Below are 21812 nucleotides of genomic sequence, written 5' to 3' on the forward strand. Positions count from 1 at the left end.
ACGGGGGAGGGGGCGACGTGCTCACGTCGGGCGTGCTGACGTTTGCGCACCGTGCGCCGCCAGCCAATGGGACCCGCCCCTCCAGGGCTTCTGCCTGGCGAAGGTGGGCGAACTTGTGGTGGCCCGGGAATAGGTTACCTGCGCAGGTTCTGGCGCTCCGGTTAGTTACGTGGAAGTGGTGTCACCGAGACTGTTTGGTCCTTCCGTTTACCAGAGCATCTTCCCTTTGGTGATAGTGGCGCAGGTTTCGGTCGGTGACTCTGTCATGCCGAACTCGCGGCCCAGGCCCCGCCGGGGCGCCGGGAGTGGCGCCGGGGCACCTGGGCGGGACGAGCTGGTGTCGCGGTCCTTGCAGAGCGCAGAGCATTGCCTGGGTTCCCAGGACTTCGGCACCGCCTATGCCCACTACCTCCTCGTGCTCAGCCTGGCGCCGGAGCTGAAAGACGATGTAAAGGTGAGGAGGGCCCTTCTCTCGCAGGTCGATCCTCTGTTCTGTATAAGTAAATGAATACGTAGGTAGTTGGAGGAGGGAGTGTGGTCTCTAAGTGCCTGGTGGTTGTTATTATTGTTTACTGTTTACCGTTGACTCTTTTATTCGCAACCACAACCAGCCTATTAGAAAATATTGTTTGGTGACCCTCGAAATTTACATCCAGAATCGTATTTCTTTTCACTACCTTCTTTTTTACTACCCTGATTCAAGCCTCAATCATCTCCTGTTGACTTTTGCAGTACGCTTTGGCTCGGGAGACTAGACTGTCTTCTGCAACGCAGCCAACGTGAGCACTTCATAACGAAAGCCGGATGGTGTCATTCCTCTATTTCAAAACTTTCACTTCATTCAAATTCCAAAGGTTATATTGCGCACGAGGCCTTCAGTGATCTTCAGTCATCTCCTGTATCTAATTCTAGCAAGTTCCTGCCCCAGGACATTTGCACTTGTCTCTCCCTTCTACTCTAGGGTGGAGAGAATGCTGAATTAAATTTGGAATTAGCCTGAAGTAATAATTTGGTGATGCATTCTTTTAAGTTTCAATTATTAGATTATTTGTGAGAGTTACTCTGTTGAAGTTCTGTACGTTCCTCCCCCCCCACCCCCACCCCCAGATTATTTTAGAAAAATTTCGAAAAATGATTTAGCTTAATTTTGCATTCAGTTTTCAACCTGAAGCTACTTCGCTTTATTTCATGCAAGGTTTCTCAACCTCAAGACTGTTGATATTTTGGATAGGATCCTAGAATCCCCAGCTTCTTCCCAATAGATGTCAATTTTATATAGACATTTGTAGTTCACAAAAACTTAGTGTAAATTTCAGGACCAGCTAGCCTCAAGGAGGAGAAAGTGTTACCTTGAGGTTGAGTTTGCTCTTCTAGGTAGGCAGATGTAAAATAATGGATCTGTCCAAGTGCTTTTTTCCTCAGTGCTTTGTTCCTTAGTTTCCTCTGGTAAAACAGGGACAGTGTGTATTACAAATATATATAAAGTTTGTATTTCAATTCCTGATGTTTAGTAGGGCTAAGTAACTAGCTCTATTTCCTGCAAAACAAAGCCCCATATTTCTTTTCATGGGCCTCTGTGAAAGATCTGTTTCTTTAGTCTTATTTCCTTCTACTTCCCATCCTCACACTTCAGCCACACCAAGCTCCTTACCTATAAATTCCCCAGTCCATTTAGTATAATCTGTGTGTTTTTTTCTCCCACACCCTAGAGTCTTCATCCTATCCTCGTCTCTCTAGTGAATTCTATTAAAATTCTGTTTCAGGTTTAACTCTTCTGTGGAAAATATGTGAAGATGATATAAATGTTGTCAGTAATAAAGCTGGAATGACTGCAGGCTTCTCTGTCTGCACTGGGTTGCAGCATGGAGAATGTTGGGAGGGAGATGCGACTGGAGTGAGGGTGTCTGTGGGAAGGCGATTGCTGTTGTTGCACAAGTGGTCATAAGGCCCACATTGTATTGGGTGCAAAGGTGCATGAAGTATGAGTGAAAGGCCCCCACAGTGCGGGGAGAGGTGGTGATAGATTTAAAGATAATGAGAGAGAATTGGCTGGGTTTGAAATTAATTATTTTGGAGTTAAGGTAGCATTATAAGGTGACTTCATGGCCTGAGGTTGGGTGGTGCCTTAACCTTTGTGAGAAGAATGTTATGGGTTCAGTTTAGAACATTTTGAATTTTTTTCAAAATTGTATGTTGAATTTCTCTCTGGGAGGCCTCTGTCGGGATAGGAACAGGATTGATGTTCAGTGCTCTTCTCTGAGCACTGGTCAGGAAATGTTTGGGTTGAGCTGAGTTTGAGATTGGGTAGGGGTGCAGCCCCTGGTTGAGATGACTACTGGGGAGTGGTATCTGTGGGCCTGAGGTTCAGAAGAGAGGGTCTTGATTTGAGATGTAGATGTGGCATCCATCAACATGTAGGTGATGCCTTGGGGATGAATGAGAAGAAAAGAGGGTCAAGGCCTTACTCCTAAACATAGGAATCCTCAAAAAAAGGGGTCAGTGGAGAATGTGATGAGGAGGCCAAGTATGGAGAGAGTTTGGAGAGGTCAGATTGTCTTAATTTTGCCTTTTACTACCATGTAGGTGATAAAATTTACTCATTTATGCATTTGTTTATTCCGCAAACAGGGTCTATTAAAGCCAAATAAGACTTAAGGCGATTTTCAGTTGTCATTAAGTTTTATTTTCTGTGGACTCTTCAACCCGTGTTGAATATTCTTTCATCATTTATGTTGTTGACTGATTTATGTTCTCTTTTGTGAAGGAAACTTTTCAGTATACGCTCTTCAGATGGGCTGAAGAACTCGATGCTCTCAGTCGAACACAAGACCTACTTGGCTGCTATGAGCAAGCCTTGGAACTGTTTCCTGATGATGAAGTGATTTGCAACAGTATGGGGGAGCATCTCTTCAGGTATGCAGTGGTTTCAGTATTGCAAGTTCAGAGCTACTCTGGATCTGTCTGGATTGGATAAATGTATAGTACAGTAATTTGAGCAGGGAAAGTTTACTCCAAAGAATTATTAACTTTCAAGGGATCAGACTAGAGAGTTGGTTAGTGAGAAGTAAAGAGAACTCAAAAGCATATAGGAGTAGTAGATACATTATATAATCATTTTACATCATACACTGTGTAATAGCTGCTGCCCTTGGGGCTGAGATCAGGTATCCATGAAAGAGTTCCTTTCCCTGGGCTGAGATATACAGACCTTTTTGGAGAGGACATAGCCTGATTCCCAGGGTGGCAGTGAAGTCACTGTGGTCCCTTGCTGGGGAAACTTCTTGTAAACCTGTTCTCCAGAGCTTCCTGGAAACTTGCCATTTCCTTTCGTAAGAGTGCCATTCACTGTTTGGGTTCTAGAATGTTTTTTTGCTTATACCATAAATGAATAGTCTGATTCCGTTTCTTTAAAATTGGTGGAATGCTTAGAGGTGCTTGCAAGGAAGTATGAGTATGAAAGGGTTCTACTAACTCAGTTCTCTTCATCATGTGGACCATACACTAGTGTGGTGTGTAAACTACCAGTCAGCTCAACATTCAGAAAACTAAGATCATAGCATCCAGTCCCATCACTTCATGGCAAATAGATGGGGAAACAGTGGCTAACTTTATTTTTCTGGACTCCAAAATCACTGCAGATGGTGATTGCAGCCATGAAATTAAAAGACACTTACTCCTTGGAAGGAAAGTTATGACCAACCTAGATAGCATATTAAAAAGCAGAGACGTTACTTTCAACGAAGGTCCGTCTAGTCAAGGCTGTTTTTCCAGTAGTCATGTATGGATGTGAGAGTTGGACCATAAAGAAAGCTGAGCGCTGAAGAATTGATGCTTTTGAACTGTGGTATTGGAGAAGACTCTTGAGAGTCCCTTGGACTTCAAGGAGATCCAACCAGTCCATCCTAAAGGAGATGAGTCCTGGGTGTTCATTGGAAGGACTGATTTTGAAGCGGAAACTCCAATACTTTGGCCACCTGATGCGGAGAGCTGACTCATTGGAAAAGACCCTGATGCTGGGAAAGATTGAGGGCAGGAGGAGAAGGGGACAACAGAGGATGAGATGGTTGGATGGCATCACCAACTCAATGGACATGGGTTTGGGTGGACTCTGGGAGTTGGTGATGGACAGGGAGGCCTGGCGTTCTGCGGTTCATGGGGTTGCAGAGAGTCAGACACGACTGAGTGTCTGAACTGAACTGAACAGTGAGGTATAAAAATAGAAATTGTGAGTAAACATTTAGAAGTTTGAATAGCAGTTTGTGGTAAATCCAAGCACGTGGTTGGGTAACTCACTCGTTGAGGAGAGTATGGGCCACTGTGAAATCTGGTCTGGGAGCTACACAGCAGCTAACTCTGTGCAGTACAAGTGTATTGGTCTACAGATGGGGAGCTATTTTACAAAGAGAGGGAGTTTTTGGATGGTTTAAGAAGCAGGGTGGTTTGATAGTTTTTTCCTTCCGTCTTTTATTGTTGATTTGCTCACATATAATTCAGTAGTAATTTTTTGGTGACTCACCTTTGATGTTTTTTCCTTCGGACACAATGACTCTCTTTTTGCAGTCATATTCACTTGGTTTCAGTTATTTTTAATTAAAATATATAATTTTAGTAACAAGTACAACAAAATACATAATTTTAGTAACAAGTGTAAATTGGTCTGGCTGCAAATATGGCTAACTCCTGATGACCATTCTGCTCAGTTGAAAGCACAGTAGAGAGGCACCTGCTAGCCATAGGCATTAGTATCTTTTACAGTGGAAGTGGTTTTTAGAATCCTGGTGTTTTAGAAAGTTGTTTAAATGGAAGATGACTAGGAGAGCTTCTACTACATGATAGTGAAGTAGTATTTCATAGTCAGGTTCCTTGTTAGTGTCCTGGAATGCATAAATATAATAGGGATTCAGAAAGGAGAGAAGTAAATGAGACTCACAGTCCTCACCGAAGGCTTCCCAAGGAGACGACACTCGCGTTGGGTAGGATTTGGGGTGCTGGAGAGGGGTTCTCAGGCTAGATGAGTGACATGAACCAAGGCATTGATGGTGTAGAGTTGAATGTTTCTTTTGTCATTTTTCATTCTAGAATGGGCTTTAGAGATGAAGCAGCTGGGTATTTTCATAAAGCAGTGAAGCTAAACCCTGATTTCAATGATGCAAAGGAGAATTTTTATCGTGTTGCAAACTGGTTGGTGGAACGCTGGCACTTTATCATGCTTAATGACACCAAAAGGAATACGATTTATAACGCAGCAATCCAAAAGGCAGTGTGTTCGGGCTCCAAAAGTGTTTTGGATATTGGAGCAGGAACTGGAATACTAAGGTTTGTTGGAACTGTGTTTTAATTACATATAGATGTATACTAATGTAAATTAAAGATTTTATCAAATGTGGAAAATTTTGACAGTGAAATTTAAAAATATAGATTATTTCTCAGAATCTTGTTATGATTATTCATGCAACTATTATTATTGTCATTTTCACTATAACTTTTACTTTATTAAGAATTTGACGTAGCCACCAAGAAACATTTGGAGTTATTGAAATTTTGCATAATGCTTTTACGAGTAGGTTTTACATTAACATTCCGATTGAGTCTAGTTTTTAAAAATCTGTTAGCATTCTGCATGACAGTTGTCTTAATAAGGTGGATGTTATGATTCATTGTCTTATTTGTTTCTTGGAGAGAATATTAGCTCATTTTTTTTCCAAATGCAGAGTGAATAATGGTGGTGGTAAAGAATAAAAGGAAAACCCCACATTTCATAATTTCACTGAAATTTGAAAACAGTAGATTATTTTTTTGATGGAGCACTTTTTCCCCTTGCAGCATGTTTGCTAGGAAAGCTGGAGCACATTCTGTGTATGCCTGTGAGTTATCCAAGACCATGTATGAACTGGCCTGTGATGTAGTGGCAGCAAACAAGATGGAAGAAGGGGTCAAACTCTTACACATGAAGTCGCTTGACATAAAAATCCCAAAACACATTCCTGAAAGGTATTACGCCATGAACTAATTTTGCTGTTTATACTCCACTATTTTATTTCTTAAGAATTAAGATATTCACATTTCTAGCTTCTAGTCCAAATAGAAATGCTGAAACCTTTATATTGTAAAGGTACAGATATAGGATAGTTCAGCATAAGATGGATTTTCATAATAAGGTCATATTCTTGACAAGATTTAAAGATCTTGAGAAATAAAATATGCAGCAAGGGATTTAATCAATAAACTTCAGCTTCAGCAGGTTACTTTATCTTTGTTCATTCTAGTATTTTAGTCGTGAAAATGGATCATACCTCCTATGTGGTCCATAGCTGTTTAAAAATTGTAAACGTAATGCGTGAGTAGATTAAGCTTGATGGACTTAATCACATTTGGTGTTAATATTCTTGGCTGAAATGAAAGCTTTGGAAGCATCAACTGTCAATGTATTTTGACTTCCCCACTTCAATTGCTTTGAATATTATGTCGTAAGTCTCAGCTTTTTAGTGTTATTCGTTTTGATCCATATCACAAGGGGATGGAATTTTAGAGCTAGAGGGGAGTTAAACATCGTCTGGTCCAACAAACTATCATTCTTAGGCACAGTTTTCTCTGTGTAGCACTCGTGTTGCTACTTCCCCTGGGTCGTCTCTCTTTCCATCTAACTGAGATTCAATTCACGTTGAAACGGGGCCTGTTTATACTCTGTCATGCGTGGGACTATGATTTTGAAAAGTCTTCTTCCGTGTATGTATAAGAATATTTAGATTTGCATGATGGTTACGCTTTTCAGTTGTCTCTGGCTTTGTTTTCGTGAAGCCCTGTTGGATTGTTTAGGCAGGTATTAAATACATTTTATAGAATTAGTATCCTCAATTGTCTTAGACTGATCAGGCTGCCGTTAACAAAATACCACAGACTAGGTGGCTGGAACTACAGACGTTTATCTTCTCACAGCTCTGGAGGCTGGAAGTCCATGATTGTGGGTGCTGGCAGATTTGGTTTCCAGCAGGAGCTCTCTTCCTGGCTTTACAGATGGCCGTCCTGCTCTGTCCTTACGTGGCCTTTCCTCCGTAGCTGCGAGGAGAGAGAGATCACTGCTGTGATCACTTCCACTTTTATTAGAACACAGGTCCCATTGGATTAGGACATGACCTCATTGAACCTTAATTAACCTCGTAAAGATCTATCTCCAGATACAGTCATACTGGGGGTTAGAGCTTCAGTGTGATTTTTGGTCGGTACCCAATTCAGTACATAGTGTGAATCAAAGTTTCATTACTGTAATCCACTTTTTTCTCACACATAGTATTATAGAAAGGATGTATTGGATTTGAATGAAGAGATATGGTTATAATAATAATAATTTGTTGTTGTTTAGTCACTGAGTTGTGTCCAACTCTTTGCGACCCTGTGGACTGTAGCCTGCTGGGGTCCTCTCTCCTTGGGGTTTCTTAGGCAAGAATACTGGAGCGGGTTGCCATTTCCTTTTCTAGAGGGTCTGCCCACCCAGTGATCGAAATCATGTCTCCCGCATTGCAGGCGGATTCTTTACTGCTGAGCCACCAGTGAAGCCCAATAATAATAATTAATAATGATTTATTTTTACCTTGGGCAAATCTAGAGACTTGGAGATATCAGATGATTTGAGATGCTTTTTGCATTCTAAATATATGCAATCATAAATACTGAAAATCTTGTGTGTGGGTTTAGGCACAGAGCCATATTGTGCTTCAGTCGTGTCCAGCTGAAGTTGTAGCCCCATGGACCACAGCCTGCCAGACTCCTCTGTCCATGGGATTCTCCAGGCAAGAATACTGGAGTGGGTTGCCATTCCCTTCTTCAGGGGATCTTCCCGACCCAGGGATTGAACCTACATGTCTTACGTCTAACCTGCATTAGCAAGTGGTTCTTAACTTCTAGTGCCACCTGGGAAGCCCATGGGCACAGTAGAGGATACTAAAGTTGCTTTCTGTTATCAAGGCAGCTGTAGTCAAGATAGGAAGATAAGGATTATTCTTGAAAATATATTTTTCTTGTAACCACAGAAATGAATGATACTGGCAGTGAATACTAAAGAAGTTCGACAAAGGGAGAGATTTTTTTTTGGTGTGTTTTTGAGTGGATTTTATAGAAAGAATGGACAGTGACCAGAACCCTGTGGGTTAGGCTTTGGTGAAAACTCCAGGTATGGGTAAAGCACGAGAGGTGACAGGAGAGGGACAATGAACATATAAGAGATAAACACGGATAATGGAAGTGGAGGGAGGGCTTGGAGGGGTAGGCTTTCTCACTGCACTCCCTGTTGTCTGTAGGGAGTCACTGATAGTAGAAAGTATTTTCATAGAATATTGGGGATAGATGTCCAGTTACTCAGGGTTAAGGAGGGGGACTGGTAAAAGTAATGGATATGAACAAATCCTTAGGGTTTAGGCAGTGAAAGAATAACCCAGGAGGCAGCAGGTAAAGTGAAGGTTGTCTGTGACCCCTACTGTCCCCGCCAGGAAGCTGCCAGTGGAGAACAGAGGAGCCTTAGAGGAACATTAGAGTTCCTTAGGATTCAAGGGTAGATGTTAAACATGAAATGTATGAGAAAATTTTATATTTGTGCTGTGTCTATAATATATTCTTCCTTCTCTCAGCTTTGACATCTTTTACATAAATAGCATGATATTTTACTTACATATATCTTTAAAAAATCATTCTATAGAGTGTCCCTAGTTGTAACAGAAACTGTCGATGCAGGTTTATTTGGAGAAGGAATTGTGGAGAGTTTGATTCATGCATGGGAGCATTTACTTTTGCAGCCAAAGGTAAGCAGCATGAAAACGCTTAAATTTGATTAAGAATTCATTATTCAGTAGATGGCTCATTGAGCCCCTAGCATAGTTGCAAAGCAATAGGAGATGCGTCTCACTATTGAGGTACATACTATTTAGCTGGCAAGAAATCCGTGCGAACAAAAAACATTTAATAACATAATGCAGTGTATTCTTGTGTGCCCAAATGGGGTATACAGGCAAAAAATACTCCAGGAAGGAGTTCTTAGGAATTGAGATTATGTGATGAAGGGATTGAGTCTGGAATTCTTGAGTGAGGTTGAGAAATGGAAATATTTAGAGCTTTACAGCTTCACTGCTCATATTGTATATATGGCAAATTTACCAAAAGGGAATGTAGTGGGTTAACTGGTATGTTATGATTTTAAGATACCACTTGGACCTAGGCTGGACATAATTGACTCTTATAATTGCCAAGTTGTATTTTACATTGAAATCCTCTACTTTTGGCCCATAAACTGTAGCTTTCATGTATATATTGATATATGTATTATGAAAGAAAGGACTTTAACATGTAATAAGAATCGACCACTTACAGAAAATTATTTGGATTTAAAATAGCTAATGAAAGGTTGAAAGAAGAGCCGTTTGTTTTTCGAGTAGGTAATGGTGATTTTGGCCTCTTCAGTAAAGTCATACTCAAAGATCTTTTCTTGTGTGCAAACTTAGAGGCTTCTAGCTCCCACCTTCCTCCCTCCCTTTCTTCCTACTAGTATTTAAAAAAAGAAAAAAATTTATATGTATATATACACACACATGCACGTATATATGATATATATATACATTCATATATATATATATATGGAAATAAACTTTTTAAAGGAAAAAAAACCTTAATCTGCTTATCATTAACTGTTGTTTTTCTAAGCTTTCTGATAAATTTTCATAGCTTGCCGTCATACACACATATTTTGACAAAAATATTTTGACATCAGTGTAGCAGAATATAATTTTTACTGTTATATTTTTAGACCAAAGGTGAAAACGGTAATTGTGAAAAATATGGGAAAGTTATACCAGCAAGTGCTGTTATATTTGGGATGGCAGTAGAATGTGCAGAGATAAGAAGACATCATAGGTAAGTGATTATTTAAATAGTAAATATTAAAAAATATTTCAGTAATTTTGAGGAGTTGCCTGTACTTAAAAAGGTTATTTAGTGGACATTCGGATGAGAATGTATCATCTTCTGACCTTTAAATTCATGATATTTATTCCAGTCTTAATTTAATTTTTGCCTTTAAAACTTTCTTCAAAAATAAAGACTCTTGGATTAACAATCAGCTTTCAATTTCCTAGTGGAAAATTTAATTTTGATACAACATAGTATCCTTTTGATGTGTGATAGATTCCTGAGAAAAATACTAAGTTCAGACTAATTTTAGAGTGAAATAAAAATTTCCATGTGAAAATAATTTTACTTCTCCCAGTTTTCTGTTCTTAATAACTGTTGACATTGTAATGTTTTGTTGGTAGGTGGGATGAAATTTCATAATCTTTGTACCCTTGAGATTCTGAGATTTATGCAGTGTGATACAGGTGGAAATTTTTTTCAGTTAGAAAAACGTATTGGTTACTTCTTTTTCTTGAACATTAATGAATTTTTTATTTTGCTAAAGTGTTGATCCATATTGTTTCAGGACTTCTTAAGGAGGCCCTCCATCTGATAACTCAGTAGTAGTAAATGTGACACATAAATATTTCAGGAAATACTGGTGATGGAAAGAAGAAAATAATCATCCTGAACGCCTCCCTGGTAGATAACTAATGCTCATCTTTATAGTTTATCTTCTTACACTCCTCAGTGCATGCTACAGGGTGAAAAATAAAAGTAGTTAGTGATTGGTGGGGCACAGGACGGAGAAGGCAGTGGCACCCCACTCCAGCACCCTTGCCTGGAAAATCCCATGGACAGAGGAGCCTGGTGGGCTGCAGTCCATGGGGTCGCTAAGAGTCTGATATGACTAAGCGACTTCACGTTCACTTTTCACTTTCATGCATTGGGAAAGGAAATGGCAACCTACTCCCGTGTTCTTGCCTGGAGAATCCCAGGAACGGGGAGCCTGGTAGGCTGCCGTCTATGGGGCTGCACAGAGTCGGCCACGACTGAAGCGACTTAGCAGCAGCAGGGCGCAGGCATTAACCAAAAAGTGGCCTTTGCCAGCAGATTGGCTGAATTAGAGTGAGCTAGTCGGTTGGCAGCTCTGTGTAAGCAAATGTGTGTGTGTATAAATTTAATTTTGCTTCAGTAAAAATGATCAGTAGCAGTAAATATATTAAAATATCAGTAAATATATTAGCTTTAGTGAGCCTCTTCATGTTAATAGATGTGCTCCATGATTTCTTAAAAGTCACTTTCCTAGTGTTACAGTTCCCAGAGTTTAGAGGTTTTAAGTTTTAAGAAACTTGGTTTATTAGCTATAAAAACTAGAAATAAAAAATAGTAATTTATTGATGCAGAAATAGAAAACATAGATCAGTATAACACAATAAAGACTCTAGAGACACCTTTGAATGTATAGGGATTTAGTATGTGATACAGATGAGGTATTTCAGATGAGTGGAGAAAAGATAAACTATTCAGGAAGCGGAGATGAAGCGCTTCACTGGGGTACCGCTGTTGTTCTTCAGTTGCTCAGTTGTGTCTGACTCTTTGCAACCCTGTGGACTGTAGCACACCAGCCTCCCGGTCCTTCAGATAGTTAAAGTTAGATCTTTACTTTTAATTCCAAGATGAATTAAGTGTCTTAAGTGTAAAAAAATCCATTAAGTGGTGAAGGCTTTCCAAGCAAAACAGAGGGAGGATCCAGAAGCCACGAAAGATTGACAAATTTAACACGTTAAAAAAAACTGAATATCTGATGAAAGTATAAAGTTAAAAGGCAGATGACAATCTGAGGTAAAATTTCCAGCTTTTAGAATAAAGCTAAGTTGGAGAAGACTCTTGAGAGTCCCTTGGGCTTCAAGGAGATCCAGCCAGTCCATCCTAAAGGAGATGAATCCTGGGTGTTCATTGGAAGGACTGATGTTGAAGCTGAAACTCCAATACTTTGGCCACCTGATGCAAAGAGCTGACGCATTGGAAAAGACCCTGATGCTGGGAAAGATTGAGGGCAGGAGGAGAAGGGGACGACAGAGGATGAGATGGTTGGATAGCATCACAGACTCAATGGACATGAGTTTGGGTGAACTCCGGGAGTCAATGATGGACAGGGAGGCCTGGCGTGCTGCAGTCCATGGGTTTGCAAAGAGTCGGACATGACTGAGCGACTGAACTGAACTGAAACATATTTGCAATTGTCTATTAATGAGAGAAATGGAAATTAAATCAATAGGATAACATTTTTAACTCTTTACATTCTGAAACATTAAAAATGATTGATAAGGGGAATTTCCTGGTGGCCCAGTGATTGAGACTCCCCACTTTCACTGCCAAGGCCCCAGGTTTGATCCCTGGTCGGGAAAGTGAGATCCTGCAAGCCCCACAGTGTGGCCCAGAAAAGAGATAAGATCCTACTTTCTCATGTTGTTGTTTAGTCGCTGAGTTGTGTCCAACTATTTTGAGACCCCATGAATTGTAGCCCACCAGGTTCCTTGTTGGTGGGATTTCCCAGCAAGAATACTGAAGTGGGTCGCCATTCCCTTCTCCAGGGGATCTTCCTGGCCCAGGCATTGAACCTGGGTCTCCTGCATTGGCAGATGGATTCTTTACCACCGAGCCACCAGGGAAGCCTGTTTTCTCTTAGATATGGGAGACTGTATACCCTGTTGGTGCATCATTTTAGTAGCTCAGCGTGGCGTTATCTAACAAAACTAAAGGTGTGCATAGTCTTTCATGTGATGTTTCTTCTGATAATTTGTCCTAATAATAAACATGTGTACAGGGATGCTTACTATAACACTGTAATTGGAAAAACCAAAACAAAAAACTAATTGCATACTTACTGCAGTCTGATAAAACATTCAGCCGGTGCAGTACTTTGCAGGTGGCAAAAGGAAACAGTCAAGGTGCACATGTAGAGAGGGAAGGGAGTTAATGACAGTTAGTGAAAAAGACAAGCCATAATTCTAGGAGCAGTGAGCATACCTAGCCCTCAAATCTTGGCTCTAAATACCATTCCTCACCACGGGGAACTATAACTCTGGAGAAATGGCTGCTTCCCAGACTGGGGCAGAACAGACTGAAGATGACTGTGAAATAACTTGGGGCAGAAATTTAAGGAGCTGCCGAAGAAAATGATGTGGGTGGTTAAAGGTCACAGAAGCATGTTTGGAAGTGTCTCCCGCTGGCCAAATCTTGGACAGTTTCAGCACCAAGATATATAAGGGCAGTTCCATTGAATAAAGTAAGAATCCATAAATCCCTATTTATAACAAATAGATTAATAAATGGAACTAAGATCCTGCAAGCAACATGGTATGGCCAAAACAAAATAAAATTGTCAGCATCATGAGAGACAAAGATTGAAGAGAATTAAAGGATAGGACAGCTAAATTGAAATCATGATCCTGTATTGGGACTGGTGGGCGGAAGTTAGTTTTGATTTATTGATTCAGTTAATATAGAATATGAACTATATTCTAATATGAAGATGAAATAACACTGCGTTTGATAACTTATGATTAAGAAAATATCCTTGTTTATAATAAAGAGGCACTGAAGTATATCTATGAAAGGATAAATGGGTATGATGAATGCAGTTTTCTCTCAAATGGTTCAGAAGAAAGAATATATGTGGAGAGAGAGAGAATATGATAAAAATAGTGTGGTAGACTATTAAAAGCTTGATGAATGTGGTTAAAGAATGTGAGAGTTCTTTAGACGACACTGGAAGCCTTTCTATAAATTTGAAATCATTTTCAAAATAAAGAGTTCAGAGCAGAGGAAAATAAGTACAGTGGGTCTGAGGCAGTATACACAGGTAGTGCACACGTAAAGAAAACGGTGGGAGGGGCTAGACACCAGACTTCTGACAGGGCGGAACTGGATGCTGTGAAGGTGGACTTTCACTTTTTACTACATTGTTTGAAGTTTTGACAGTAAGTTTATATTCATGTATTTGGTAAGAAATTGAAAGGGAACTTGTCACATTCTTTTTGTTTCTGTAACTTGTGATTTCTCATTTAGTTATTGTTAAACTCGTTAATACTTCCATTTGATAATCCATCTTTTTAGAATATAACAAAGTAATTTCTATTAGTAGACTGTTTAAAGCCCTGTAAAGACAGATAGGCTAATAAATGAGTGTGTATGAGAGGAGGTCGAAGTGTTTCCTGTTACAAGATGGTGTTTTTTAAATGTTCATGAAGTGTTTTTTTCCAGTGTAAATTTTTACTGACATCAAACATTGTTAGAGCAAGCACATAAACCATACATTTATGATGGATTCATGAAGTTGATGCAGTGTGTCCCAGTGCTCAGATCAAGGTCCAGAACACCGCCCCCACCCCAACAGGTCCTTAGGAAGAAGCCCCTTCCAGTTACCAGTGCCCCACACTCCCAAGAGTATCTACTGTCTTGACTTCTGATGCCATAGATTATTTTGCCTGTTTTGAATTTCATGCAAATGGTATCATACAGTATGAATGCTCATGCTTGCCTCCTTCTTTCAACACGTCTGTGCTCTTGTGTGTAGCTTGTTGGTTCTCATTGCTGTGGAGTATGCCTGTTGTATGAATACTCCACAGTGCATTCCTCCATTCTGCTGCTGATGGATGTTTAGGTCATATCCAGTTTGGGGAGTATTGTGTTTATAGCACAGCTGTAAACATTCTTAAACATTCTTTTGGTGGTTGTATATATGAATTTCCCTCAGCCATATTTCTGGAACTGCAAATGCCAGACACCTTGAGGTTCCCATATTAAGACTGAATCTAAAATAATAGTCGTGTTCCACTTGAATAGGAACTATGAAACTCTTCCAAAGTGGTCTTTTAAATTTTATATTCCTACCAGTAGTATATAGGACTGTATTCTTATCAGTACTTGGTATGGACTGTTTATTTTCCCCGTTCTGTTCGTCAGGTAGCATGGCTTTAACTTCATTTCCCTCTTGACTGACTCTTCATATTGGCTATTTGTTCTTTTGTGAAGTGTCCGAAACTTTGGCCCATTTTTGGATTTCTTTTATTGTGGGGACTAAAAAATATATTTTGGATATTTGTCCTTTGTTGAGTAGATGTATTACAAATCTCTTTTACTCAGTGGCTTGCCTTTAACATTCTTCCTGGGTATCTTTTGATGAGTGGAGTTCTTAATTTTAATGTATACCTGTTATTTGTTTTCGTTTATAGTTAGTGATTGTGTATGTCAGTGTGTTTAAGAAACCTTTGTCTATGATGTTTTATTGTATTTTTATGCTAATTTTTGCTGGATTCAGTATTAGACAGTGTTACTTGATTTTTTAAAAAGAAAAAGAAAAAAACAGAAATCAACCCATCTTTTTCCCTTTCCCTTTTCCCTTTCCTCTCTCATTCTCCTCACCAGGGTGGGTGTTAAGGACGTTGCTGGAATCTGTTTGCCAACCAATGTGAAATTTCAGAGCCCAGCATATTCTTCTGTAGATGGAGAAGAAACAATTGAACCTTATACAACCGAAAAGATGAGTCGAGTTCCTGGAGGATATTTGGCTTTGACAGAGTGCTTTGAAATTATGACAGTAGATTTCAACAATCTTCAGGTAAAAATAAAAATTTACTTACTGGTTTTAAGTGTTAAATTTCATGCATTGTTTAAAATAGTTAATACATAGGACAGTCTTATGAGTAGGCATGGAATTCCACTTCCTGTATGTAAGGAAAATGATTATTTGCTTTACTTTCAAATACACAGGAAAAAAATCCCTACGGTTTTTGGGACTGCACAGCGTACCTGGTGCTTTCACATGTATTCTTAGGTGGCTCGCTTCTTTGTTTGTTTTTTGGTTGTGCTGGGCCTTCGTTGCTGTGCGTGGACGTTTTCTAGTTGTGGCGAGTGGAGGCTACTCTCTGTTGCAGAGCATGGGCTTCTCATTGCCGTGTCTTCTCTCGTTGCAGCACACAGGCCCTAGGACTTGGAGGCCTCAGTAGTTGCCGCATGAGAGCTTAGCTGTCCCGAGGCATGTGGGATCTTCCCAGACCAGGGATCAAACCCGTTTCCCCTGTGTTGGCAGGCGGATTCTTATCCACTGTAACATCAAGGAAGTCCTGAGGTTGCCCTTAGAACAGCATTGCAATACAGTTATAATTATCCTTGTGCTGTTACGTTAATTCCCGCCCCCCTCCCCAGATATGAATGCAAGGGCAGGGATTATAACCTAGGTCTTCCAGCCTTTCTCTGTGTTTTTCATCTCAGATTAGTAATATTCCTTGAAATGAAACAACTCAGATCTCTAGGTTGTCTGTGTGTTAGGGTGACCAGCCACCTTGACTTGCGCAGGACTGAGCGGCTCCTGAGAAATGGTCTTGGGCAAAACAGGACAAGCTGGTATCATCCTGATGTATCTGTGTGTGTGTGAGGGCCCTGTGCTGAGCAAAGAAAGAGCCCAGGAAGCTGGAGAAAGTTACATCAAGTCCTTCTCTGGTGATAATCTCTGATCATCATCTCTGGTGATCTAAGTAAGGATCACCAGAAATGTTTAAGTATATTAACCTTAAGTACATTAAGATTTTGAGGTGAAACTTGCCAGGGGACAGAAGACTTTGTGAGTGTCACTTTCACCTAAGATCTTTATAATTTAATAAAAGCTTTCCCCTATTAGTTGTTAATAGGTTTTTTTGTTTTGTTTTGTTTTGAGGTGATCTGGAACTAAATTAATACTTTGGCATTGCTGAGGCTGAGCTTTGCCAATATTTCTTTTCTGATATAACAGTGTTACAGTTTTTTTTTTGTTCTTTTTAAGTCCTCATCCCTGCATGACTACACACCTCCCTTCCTCAGTCCTTACCCCTCCCCCCATCCCACCTCAGTCTCCAGACACAAACCCAGGTTAACATCTGTGCTTCAGAGTGAGTGAAAGTCAGTCAGGTCTGACTCTTTGTGACCCCTTGGACTATGTTGTCCATGGAATTCTCTAAGCCAGAATACCGGAGTGGGTAGTCTTTCCCTTTTCCAAGGGATCTTCCCAACCCAGGGATCGAACCCAGGTCTCCCACATAGCAGGTGGATTCTTTACCAGCTGAGCCACAAGGGAAGCCCAAGAATACTGGAGTGAGTAGCTTATCCCTTCTCCGGTGGATCTCCCCAACCCAGGAATTGACCTCTCCCCAACCGGGGTCTCCTGCATTGCAGGTGGATTCTTTACAAAGTGATAGTCCATAAATTGTTAAGTTCCAATGATCTGCGTTCTATTGATTTACTAGAGTGGCTCACAGAATCGGGGAAGCATTTTACTTATTAGGCTTATTAGACAAGGATGTATCTTGGGAACAGTCACATGGAGGAGATGCATAGGCATAGGGGTGAGCGAAGGCGAGCAGTGCTCCCGTGCTGTCCCCAAGAGCATCATGCTCCTCGAATCTCCAGGTGTTCACCAAGTGTTCCAACATTTTAATGTTTCCTCTCCGCAACAGCCCCCCCGCCCAAAAAAAAACACCTTATTAAGACCCGAAATTTGAAAGTAATATCTGCCTGTTTAATATTTTCAAGTAATACGTTAAAAAGGAAGAAGAAAAAAGTATATATCTTGCTTTTTAAAATCTAGCTCCTCCTTTCCTCAGGTCACCAGCTTGAAATATATTTTTTCAGACTTGCTTTTCTAATCTGCACGCACGCACACACACACACACACACACACACACACAGACACACACAGACGAATGCACACACACATTTTTTAGAATAGATTAATCCTGATTGCTTCACCACTTGCCTTCATTCAACAGTATGTCATGGACTTTTTCCACATCAGTAATATGTATCTGCCTCATTGTAGTAACTCACGGTATTCACTACCATATACTGCATATCACGTTTTCCCATTCAGTGTGTTTATTTGGTTGTAGTTGTGCTGTGATATTGATCCCCTAAGGGTTCTGGGCAGGGCTGATGGGAAGTTACATGACACTGGGGCATGCATGTATTAAATGTCTAAAATCCTCTTATTCCTTCTACATTTTGGTCAGGAATTAAAAAGCCTTGCAACTAAAAAACCTGATAAGGTTGGTGTCCCCGTTATTAAAGAAGGCATGCTTGATGCCATCGTGGTTTGGTTTGTACTCCAGCTTGATGACGAACACAGTTTATCCACAAGTCCTAGTGAGGAAACGTGCTGGGAACAGGCTGTATACCCTGTTCATGATCTTGCAGGTATATCTTGTCTAATTTTTTGTTGTTTTTCTTTAAAAAAAAAAAAAAAAGTTGTCTTAATCCTCTAAGGATTTGAGTCAGTGTCAAAAATTCACTTTGAGTATGAAGTTTCCAGTCAAGGGACATTGGTTAAATCTTTCAGAATTTTCTCTTTGTTTTTTAAAAGTAGTTTTAAGTAATATGTATGGTTAAGAAGAGAGACTAAAATCGACATGTACAGACTGCTCTAAACTAGATAACCGACAGGGATCCACTGTAGTGCACAGGGGACTCTGCTGCATGCTCTGGGATGACCTAAATGGGGAAAGAGCGTGAAAAAGAACAGATAGGTGTGTATGTATAACTGCTGTACACTTGAAACTAACACATTGTTAATCAACTATACTCCAATATTAAAAAAAAAAAGGTGAAAACACAAATCTGCTGCATACCACTCAAAAATATCTATCATTAAATCATTTCTTCAGCTCTGATTATTCTTGTTATGAGTAGATGAGAGAAATGCTAGTCCACTTTTTTGGAACACAGTGGAGAAATATTGCTTACAGAGCAGAAGTTCTTATCGCTCACAGAATCTGATGGCATCTGTGGAGCCCCAGGCCCTAAAAATACGCACACTCATATAAATACAAAATCTTGCAGTTTAGAGTTCATGAATCCATGGACTTACCTAGGGAAGTCTTACATTAAAGATACTTTTTATTTACTTATTTTAAAAAAATATTTTTTATCATGTGGGATCTCCTAGTTGTGGCATTTGGGATCTGGTTCTCTGAACAGGGATCGAACCTGGGCCCCTGCATTGGGAGCGTGGAGTCTTAGCCACGGGACCACCAGGGGACGTCCCAAAGATAACTTTTCTATAAAGAAAGGTTTTACTAGTAATTTGATGTGGTTCAGTATAGTTTACAGCAGCTGTATTACATAGAAAAATTCTACTGTTTTATAACTGGAAGGTAATATTTACTTCTGTATAGTCTCTCAACCAAGGATCTAATTTGGCAAGGCCATTAAGTCATGGAATCAGTATAGTATATTATCGTGGCAGAGTATGGTTCTGGAGTCAATCGGGTAAATTTGAAATCGAATCTTTGCTAATACTGACTCCTTTGCTGGTCTTGCCGGTTATTTCTGAGAACTTTCATTATGTGATTTATAAAAACGGAAAGGTGCTGGGAATTCCCTGGTGGTCCAGGGGTTAGGACTCCCAGCTTTCATTGTGGGGGCGCCAGTTCCAATCCCTGGTCAGGGAACTAGGATCCTGTAAGCTGTGTTGCAGTCGTGCTAAAAAAGAAAAAGAAAAGTGAGGGGGATGCCAGTGCTGTCTACTTTGCAGGATTGTTGTAGGAGTTATTAGACACACCGCGTGTAAGATGCCTAGTCTATAGTGCTAGGAAACTTCATGGACATACTGCGTGTAAAATACCTACCATGGTGACCAGCACTGAGTAAGTAACATTTAAACATTTTGTTTGTTTATTCTAACTCTCAGTAACTTAGATGGCATTAAAAAAAATCCTTAGGGAAAGGATATTTTAAGTATGTAAACCCAGGAAAGGTAACTTGTATTTTCAGCTGGCTCTATGGCTGAGACGGAAGAGCAGTTATATGTTTACACTTTGAAGCTTTGCCACATGTGAAAGCTGATGGACAATACAGTCTTTCTATTATTATTACTTCTATTTATTTATTTTTGGTGGCACTGGGTCCTCGCTGCTAGTTGTGGTGAGAGGGGGCTACTCTTTTTTGGCAGCGCCCAGGCTTCTCGTTTAAGTGGCTGCTTTTGTTACGGAGCACAGGCCCCAGACACACGGGCTTCAGGAGTTGCATCCTGTGGGCTTAGTTGCTGCAGTTCACAGGCTCTAGAGTGTGGGCTCAGTAGTGGTGGACTTTAGAGCTGGCGGCATGTGCAATTTTCCCGGTTCAGGGATCGAACCTGTGTCCCCTGCATGGGCGGGCAGATTCCTAACCACTGTACCACCAGGGAAGTTCACGATGTAGTTTTTATTGTAGGACTTAGTCCTTCCTTACATTTTCAAATTTCTAAACATTCAAGGGTATCTAAATACTTTCAGTTAAGAAATATTACTGATAAGGTGCTATTGAAGGCTGCCTTGTTCTTTCAGAAATTTCTCTAGAGAAAAGAATGTCCCTTTAAGCTAAAGTGAGGTTTGGTATTGATTTCTGAATTTCATTTATCTTTGTTATTTCTGGCTTCATTAACAAAGAAGATTGGGAGTCTCTTGTAGTCCTTCCCCCACCCTCTATTTTGGGGTCATTGATGATATGTGGTGATTACAGTAAAAGCACAGTAATGCTGTTCAGTTCAGTTCAGTCACTCAGTCGTGTCCGACTCTTTGCGGCCCCGTGAACCGCAGCATGCCAGGCCTCCCTGTCCCTCACCAACTCCTGGAGTTCACCCAAACTCAAGTCCATTGAGTCGGTGATGCCATCCAGCCATCTCATCCTCTGTTGTCCCCTTCTCCTGCTGCCCCCAATCCCTCCCAGCATCACGGTCTTTTCAAATGAGTCAACTCTTCTCATGAGGTGGCCAAAGTACTGGAGTTTCACCTTTAGCATCATTCCCTCCAAAGAAATCCCAGGGCTGATCTCCTTTAGAATGGACTGGTTGGATCTCCTTGCAGTCCAAGGGACTCTCAAGAGTCTTCTCCAACACCACAGTTCAAAAGCATCAATTCTTCGTTAGTTAGGGTCAGATAATGAGCTGTGGAATCTGTTTTGCTGTAAGTTAATTGGCTCTTCAAACCTCACTTTTTCCTTATGTAAAGCTGAAGGTGTTTCCCTAGGTTTTTTTTTAAAACATAGATTAATTCACTTAATTGTAATTAAGTCCATAAATGTAGTCTTTCCTGTAGTTGTTAAAAAATGGGGGGAGAACCAAGGTGTTTGTGTGATCCTCGGGCTTATAAACACTCATAGTCATTGATTACATTTTTTTCTTTTTCTTTCTTCCTGTTTTACAAAGACTACTGGATAAAGCCTGGGGACCAGGTGATGATGGAAGTGTCTTGTCAAGATTGTTACTTAAGAATCCAGAGTATCAGTGTCTACCATTCAGAACATGAGATGGAGGTCGGGAAAAGTTTTACCAGGAATAAAGACTTGCTGTCTTTCGGAAACGAGGCTGAACTCTGTAGTGCTCTGGCCAACCTTCAGACCAGTAAGCCAGATGTTGTGGAGCAGATATGTGTATTGGAATCCACAGAAATTGCTTTGCTTAATGACATCCCATACCACGAAGGCTTTAAAATGGCAATGGAGAAAGTGTTGTCTTCACTGACTCCGGAGAAGCTGGGTCAGGCCATGGACACTCAGTGTCAGAATAACGAGATGAGCTGTGAAAGTGGACTGAGTAATTCTCACCAGAGCACCCCTGAGCCTTTGTATGTGTTAGATGTGTCTGAGGGCTTCTCTCTTCTCCCTGTAATTGCTGGCACCCTCGGGCGGGTCAAACCTTACAGTTCTGTGGAGAAGGACCAGCATCGTGCGACCCTGGACCTCATATGTGAAGCCAGTCACTTTCCTAAAGACACACTTGAGTTTTGGTTGAGACATGTGGAAGACGAATCTGCTGTGTTGCAAAGGCCAAAATCAGACAAGTTGTGGAGTATAATTATATTGGATGTCATTGAGCCATCTGGACTCATTCAGCAGGAAATAATGGAAAAGGCTGCAATATCCAGGTA

The 21812-nt window shown here is 40.5% G+C and overlaps 1 protein-coding gene across 3 annotated transcripts in view; it reads left to right on the plus strand.

Annotated features, from left to right (window-relative positions):
• Positions 1-203: 203 nt before the first annotated feature.
• Positions 204-21812, plus strand: part of PRMT9 (protein arginine methyltransferase 9) — a 34866-nt gene continuing 13257 nt past the window's right edge. The window contains exons 1-9 of one of the 3 annotated variants that reach the window (XM_068989590.1): positions 204-454; positions 2765-2913; positions 5080-5316; positions 5824-5991; positions 8690-8792; positions 9791-9897; positions 15307-15499; positions 17922-18105; positions 21092-21809. In XM_068989590.1, the coding sequence (XP_068845691.1) occupies positions 266-454; positions 2765-2913; positions 5080-5316; positions 5824-5991; positions 8690-8792; positions 9791-9897; positions 15307-15499; positions 17922-18105; positions 21092-21809 (2048 nt within the window). In that variant the 5' untranslated portion in view covers positions 204-265. Of the gene's footprint in view, positions 455-2764; positions 2914-5079; positions 5317-5823; positions 5992-8689; positions 8793-9790; positions 9898-10544; positions 10576-15306; positions 15500-17921; positions 18106-21091; positions 21810-21812 lie in introns of those variants that run through there. The other 2 variants (XM_068989591.1, XM_068989592.1) reach the window with 2 other exon arrangements.

The sequence above is a fragment of the Capricornis sumatraensis genome, chromosome 17 (assembly GCF_032405125.1).
Source record: "Capricornis sumatraensis isolate serow.1 chromosome 17, serow.2, whole genome shotgun sequence".
Lineage (NCBI taxonomy): Eukaryota > Metazoa > Chordata > Mammalia > Artiodactyla > Bovidae > Capricornis > Capricornis sumatraensis.